Source organism: Glycine max, chromosome 11 (genome assembly GCF_000004515.6).
Source record: "Glycine max cultivar Williams 82 chromosome 11, Glycine_max_v4.0, whole genome shotgun sequence".
Classification (NCBI taxonomy): Eukaryota; Viridiplantae; Streptophyta; class Magnoliopsida; order Fabales; family Fabaceae; genus Glycine; species Glycine max.
Genome location: NC_038247.2, coordinates 4,674,245 through 4,681,131, shown reverse-complemented (window position 1 = coordinate 4,681,131; position 6,887 = coordinate 4,674,245). Strand labels below are relative to the sequence as shown.

The 6,887-nt window shown below is 33.7% G+C and overlaps 1 protein-coding gene across 2 annotated transcripts; it reads right to left on the bottom strand.

The window, feature by feature from the left end:
- Positions 1-680: 680 nt before the first annotated feature.
- LOC100819810 (BTB/POZ domain-containing protein At3g50780) lies at positions 681-4,479 on the bottom strand. 2 transcript variants are annotated; one of them, XM_003537397.5, is made up of 3 exons: positions 4,058-4,479; positions 2,958-3,765; positions 681-1,852 (listed from the first exon to the last, which is right to left on the bottom strand). In XM_003537397.5, the coding sequence occupies exons 2-3, from the start codon at positions 3,564-3,566 to the stop codon at positions 914-916; spliced, it is 1,548 nt and encodes a 515-aa protein (XP_003537445.1). In that variant the 5' UTR covers positions 3,567-3,765; positions 4,058-4,479; the 3' UTR covers positions 681-913. The 2 variants fall into 2 exon arrangements, with proteins under 2 accessions (XP_003537445.1, XP_006590671.1); XM_006590608.4 differs by having other exon boundaries at positions 3,956-4,449.
- Between the last annotated feature and the right edge of the window lie 2,408 nt (positions 4,480-6,887).

Below are 6,887 nucleotides of genomic sequence, written 5' to 3'. Positions count from 1 at the left end.
GATCGATCCCACATGATATAATCATTTCATTCTCTGAGAGTAATACAGTTTGTTCTAAATTGCTGGTTTTGCCTCTGTTTCAGTATTTTTGGATGATTGAGGGTGTTTGTTTTTCTATACTGGACCTAGTAGAAAAGAAAAAGGTTGCAGCCCGGTGACACAAAAGACAAACAAAAAGAATGCAAAGTTATATTAGCCTATTTAGGTTCTAGATATCGAGAATGACCAATCCACAAGAACTGGGTACCGTGTTAGATTGTGATGTGTTCAATAAAAATGTTAGTTAATTTAATACATGGTTAGTACGGTAGATTTCTGTAGTCATGTGAATTACTATGACACCAGTTATTAATTATATCTTAGAAGTACAACATGCTAAGCTATGTTTGGCTTACCGTTGAAGGATGCCAAACGTATTTTTAGAGAAGGGACTCGTTTGTATCTTTCGCTCTCACTGTACTTTTGAAAGGGTTTAAACAGTACCTCAATCAGTGGTTAAAAAATATTCACTTCTTTATTTCAATGTTTTGAAATGAAGTATCCCTGTACCTTGTATTGAAAAGTGGGGTTTTCTTCCACTAAAGTCAGAAGCTATAATGATAATGTAACTATTAATTGAAAAAATTGCTATTAAAATTATAATTGAATGTATGTACTTGTATAATAAAATAAAACTCAAATTAGAAAAACTAAATCCTTAGTATTTGTATAATTACTGAAAGTTACAATTCAACGAGTGATTGTATACATGAAACGGCCATATATACAGGACTCAGTACTAGTTAGCAGCTGGAGGTAAGCCACATTGGCAAATCAACATAACATTTATAATTGCTTAGAATAGTCACCTCAAAAGAGAAAATTCAAATTCCAAAACCATTCTAAGATATATTCATGAATCATAAACATATCATCACGTATCTGGCATGACGTTAATAGTTTGGCCTTCCACATATGGCCTAATGAAAGTCCTCCGCCACCACACCTCAAAAGCTCTCTGAAGATTGGGACAGCCATCACCAGTTTTCAAGAAACTTCCAACCCATGAAAGCAAAATACTCTGCTGATCCTCCAAAGGCAAGGTGAGAATTGTCCTTCCAATTCCTTCCTCCACAAGTTTCCTATCGAATGACCCGCACCCGTGCTGCAACCAGTTATAGTCATTGATTAGAGGCTGTAGCCATGTCTGCAACAAGAACTGGCGTGTGTTCTTTGATGGCAAAACCTCCCCTCTTCCAATGCCAACATATAGTCTTCCTGAAATGCAACTGACATGATAACGAAACACAATCGGAAGCTTTCCATGAAGGGCTGCCAATTCCTGCTGGTTTGCCCACATCAGTGCAAAATCTTCAGCAGCTTGTTTGTCAACTAAAATCTCAAGCAACCATGACAAGTTATCAGCTTCAAGAGCTATATGTTTTACTACAGGTTCTTTGTTATCACTAAAGCCTGGCTCTGCCACCTGGTTGAACAGACACAATAAAGAATCCATGCATCTTCTGCATGACTTATTAATCATGTCATTACAGAGGTCAGCTGAGCCTGAAGAACTTGGAAGACTGTTATTCTCTCTAAGGAGCTTTAGAACTATGGATTTCATCTCTCGGCGACCTCTCTCCTCATTGCTTTTGAGAACAAGTTCAACAATGTGGGAGAGGGTATCTTTTGGGGCATTAGAAATATCAGGAGAAACTCGTTTTAGCACCGGATTTACCCCGATTCCTTCTCCTTGGAGTCGTAGGACGGTTGCGATCACCTTTTCTTCTTCTTCCTTTCCATTCCAAGGGACTGCCTCCAAGTACTCCAAACATGATTGGATACATGAGCTGAAGCCAAGGAATTCTGCGACCTGCAAAATTGTTTCTTTTAGATTACATGTCTAGCAATGGTGTATAATCAATCAATATTTAGTGGTTCATTCCTAGCAAATGATAAAATGGTGAAACAAGGACGAGAAAGATTTCAAATGAAGACAATATTTAGCAAGAAGTTATTACGCTCTACCTTTCATAATGAAGCCTTATAGAGAACAGGCCAGAAATATTTTGACCCATGATAAAATATTATGATCTTACAGGGAACTGGGCACAAGAATTACCTGATACTAGTTTACAGTATAACAAAGCAGTAAAAAATATTTTTTTCTTCAAGAATAATTCTAGTCAAATGCTAATGAGTGCCCTTGAGGTAGTATTAGACTATTAATTAGTTAAGGAACAAAAAGTATAAAGCATTTAATAAAGGGAACATATTGAAAAAACAAAAATCATTTCCTACTTGCTTTTTAAAAACAATTAAAAGCAATCTAATAGAGCGTATTGAATGCTCCTTAGAGTACTAGTAGTTAATAAAACCCATAATTCTAAATGCGCTTTATGTTCCTAAAATATTAAATGCGTTTCCTCTTTATTTAATATTTTCTTTTTAAAATATGGAGAATATGACATTACTCTATCTTTATTAAGTTTATATTTAGAACTATTCCATGAATAAAAAAAAAATAGACCTATTTAAGACAAAAATGCAGTGGATTGCAACATTAAGAATCTAAATAGTATTGTTATAAATAAAAAAGAATCTAAATAGTATTGATTAAATTCAATATACATTAAATTATATATATTGGGGAAGAAAAAACCATGCTGAAAATATTTATCATGGTGGAGCATGAATTAACTCGATAAGAAATATAATTGATGAGAAGAGTTTAAATATTCCTTAATGGAGATATAAACACAAGCTTCCAAGGAAGCATAGTATTTCAGACAAACAAATAGACAGCACCAAAAAAATAATCTGAAAAATATAAGTACTACTAAGAAATTCTTAGTAGTATTATAGTAAGAAGTAAGAACAAAAGAGTAATAGCAAAGAGCATATTTCTTCTTTCCCAGAAATGCCTTAACACAACACAACAGAATTAGCAGCAAAGCATGACAGAGTTAGCAAATCACCTTGAGTATTCGAAGAATGCGAGAAACACTTTGCTTCATTAGCTGCTGTTTCATTTCTTTGCAGTACATAAGCCCAACAGTCTCAACATATATTTCAACATCCTCACAGTCATCAACTTGGAGACATGACAAACTAGATTGTTCAGAAAGTTTATCAGCAAAGAAGCTACTCTTCTCTATTAGAACATCCCTGTGCACACTTAACTTCACACAAAATCCCTGCTTTCCAAGGAGAAGCAGCTTCATGTCAAAAGTTCCAGGTTCACCAAACTCAATAGCCACCTTTTTGGGTGCTCTCTGTGCAGGCACAGAAGTGCTAGTCGGAGGTCTTTCTGGATCATCATTACATTGTTGAGCATCTGAAACCGCCAATCTTGAAGGGGAAGGCACTGTTTTTCTCTGACTCTCCGAAACAGCCTTTTTCTGGGAACTAGGCTTTGGAGGTGGTGAAGAGGGTTTGAGTTTATTCAAAGGGTTTTGAGGTTTGAGGCTTTTCTGAAACCCAACAGGAGTAGGGCAACACCAAAATCCTTCAGGGGTGACAGCAATTGGAACATTTCTAATCTTTGTTTGACCTTGCTCTACCCGGGTAAGCCTAATATCCCCCATAAGTGACAAGGATTCACAGCTAATATGGAACAAGATATAGCAATAGCATCACGGTGAAAATGATGCAGTGGAGACAAATCTTTGTTTCTCTATTTAACAACCAATTTCTTAATTTCCCCTCATAAAATATGGAAAATAAGCAAAATGAAAAGCTGCAATCTTTGAAGCTGATCTACTTCCCCCAAAAGAACCGGTGCCACTGCAGTTTCACACAAAGTGCATGGAACAATATGAGGAATGTTCAATGGACTGAAAATTTGATATTTTTCTCAAATGGGAAAAAAGATTTGAACTGAAAAACCAAAGCAGAACGGCAGGAACATATGCAGAAAAGCAGAAGAATTTTTTAATAGAAAAAAGTATAATAACCAAGAAGTTCTATATCTGACCTCATCAAAGTGAACTACAGATCAGCCAGCACACAGAAAATGACCCTTGTCTCTCTTTGGACACTAGTAACAACTAGTAAACGGCAAAAGCAGAAAACTTACCAAACATTGGTCATATTATGAGAAACCTCTGAAAACCCATGTCGTATCCAATGTTTTGTTTAAGCTCAGAGCTTTAAAAATGATTGAAGAGGAGCTGAAGAGTTTACCATCAAGGGAACCAGTGAACACAGAGTTGCAGGGAGGAATAATGAGTTTAGTTTGGACCCTCTTTAATTTGTGAAGAAATAGAGAACACCACGAGACCCGAAAAAAGAGAAAAGGGAGCTACCAAATGAAATGAAATGGAATGGATGATGATGGCTTATGGGCTTTGTTTTCTTACTTTCCACTTTACCAGTTCCATGCTTTTGATGATTTGGGTCTGAGAATTTTTGCATCACTTGGCCCCCCAGGATTCAACCATTTCTCTTCCTCTCTAATTAAAAAAGAGATTTTTTAAATAAAAAATAAATGAAGTATTAGTACCTTTTTCTTTTATTTATCATGTTTCTCCTATTGTAATTCTCTATACACAACTCAGCAATCAAAAGCACGCGTCTCATTTTATTGTTTTGTTTTATTTATTATTAAGTTATTGTTTTGTTGGTTCTTTATGTATGTCACTGTTGCTTTTATCATGTACTCATGTAGAGAGTAGAGTAAAGCTAAAGTATGTATGCTTGCTTGTACATGGTGTAATTACAAGTACGCCCTTGGAGCTCAAGTTGAGTAGAAGAGAAGAGGAATCTTGATATTGATAGCAGCAGATCGGTGTCAGAAAGGTGTTAAGGTTTTTCTCTTTTTTGGTTTTTTTTTTTAAAGAGGCAGTTACCCGTGGAATTGTAGTGGTAGGATATAAACATGAAAGCGATGGATATATGGTCCTAAAATATGGATATTCCAAGAATAGACGGCGGTGCTGCCTTTTCAATTGACCACTTTTTGCTATGCTGCATTTTACTTACAAGTTTCATCACTAAATTCATTCTCATTGCTAAATTACTCTGCCCTTAACTCACTTTAAAGGTGAATTAACCTCGCTAGCAAGAATAAATAGAAGATGAGGTTGATGTGTTATGATGCACTCATACTTATTTTCATATTTCCTCTTCACAAACTACTAAACATTTATTCCTTCCTTTTCTCTTATGAAAAGTGAAAACCAACCCTAAGATTTGGCATGGATCGCTTTCATTTTGGCAAATATAAACTTTAGAATTGAACTACTCAAGTTAAATGGGGGAACACACACATTACACGTGGTACTTGTTAGTTTGTTATGTGTTTAATGATAAGTTAAGTGACACTTATTAGTATTTGTAGTACAATGTCTTAATGTGATAATTCTAAAAGAATTTTTGGGTTCCAAAATAAATGTTATTTGTCTCCTTTAAAAAGAGCATTAAAGACTAAAGATTAAAAATAGTTATCTCAGATTTTGGAGAGATAAAATTGAAGAATTTATTTTTACAAAGATTAAAAATCAAAATAAGCTTATTTGAAAAAAAACAATTTTTCAAATTTTAGAAAAACAAAATAAAAAAATTATTGACACCCCAATAAAAAATCATTTATTTTATACTTGCTAAAATCATATGTATGACAAGTTTATTTTAAGTGAGGAGAAAGAGTCTTTAAATAAAAATCAAATGTCAAGATTCACATCATCACATGTAGTGCTTCCCTCTCTAATTTACTATTTGTCTCTCTTACTTTCTTTTGCTCTTTGGCTCTTCTCTCTTTTTTTTTCTCTCATTGTTCCCTCTTTCCGATTATCTTTTTCTTTGATCCCTTATACTTCTTTTCTTTGTCGGAGCATGAGATGGACGTAGAGGTTACTTCTGTTGCTTCCTAAGTACCTACCCATCTCTTCCTTACTCCTTTCTGTTTAATCGTTCTTCTTTTTTTTTTTTTTTTTCTTGTCGTTCTCATTATTGGCATCGGATTTCAATAGTATTTTTACATTCTCACCATCAAGAAGATTTAACACCATTTTAAGTTTCTTTAACTCTCTCTTTTAGTTTCTTCCATACAATTTTTTATGCGTTCGACTACTATGCGAACAAAATAAAAAAATGAAAAGAACGTTAAAATTTCTTATCTTATCACTGTCGTGAAGACCAAAAGTAAAACTCAACCTACTAAAATTAATTAGTCTTATTAAATTATGTCTGATCATCAGTTTGGTCATAGAGTCAAACAAAGTTAATTTCCATGAGTTCTTGTGAGCCAAACTCTGGCAGTATACATGTAACAACTCTTATGCTCAAATCAGTGTATATGAAAAATAAAAACGGAGGAAAAAAGTTAGAAAAATACTCTATTGGATCTATTTATATTATTTGTGGTTTTTTTACAAGGATCTAGCTTAATTGGTTATGAGGATCTATTTATATTAGAAAAATACTCTATTGTAAACTTTCTTTACCTGATGATACTTACGGGCAATATATATATATATATATATATATATATATATATATATATATATATATTCATGGTTTGATTATTTTGGCCTTCCTTACACGAAGTGGTGCGTAATAAATGTCTCTTTAAGCAAAACCTTACTAGAATCGATCGCTACATCTAACAAATTTTTTGTTATGCTTTAGTGAATGCCACATATATTGAGGTTCATCCACGGTCAAAAAATTCTCTATACATGTTTTTAAGACCTAGTTATTTGATTTTGGTTATTGAGTCAACGAATGGACTTAATTTGTCAAATTGAGCTCAAACTCTCTACAAAGAGGTTCAGACATAAAAATCATAATCATATTTTTTATTATCATTATTGAAAATATCCAATTTTACACTATTGTAATGAGAAAGACCCAAAAATTGATGCTACCAATAAATGACGAAGAGTAATAATATATAAATATTTTTA

Bases quoted from the DNA above. Each gene is read 5' to 3' on its own strand.
- LOC100819810 (XM_003537397.5), bottom strand. From the start codon at position 3,566: ATGGGGGATATTAGGCTTACCCGGGTAGAGCAAGGTCAAACAAAGATT. The intron at 1,853-2,957 runs GTGATTTGCTAA...ACAATTTTGCAG, and splicing joins GCATTCTTCGAATACTCAAG to GTCGCAGAATTCCTTGGCTT.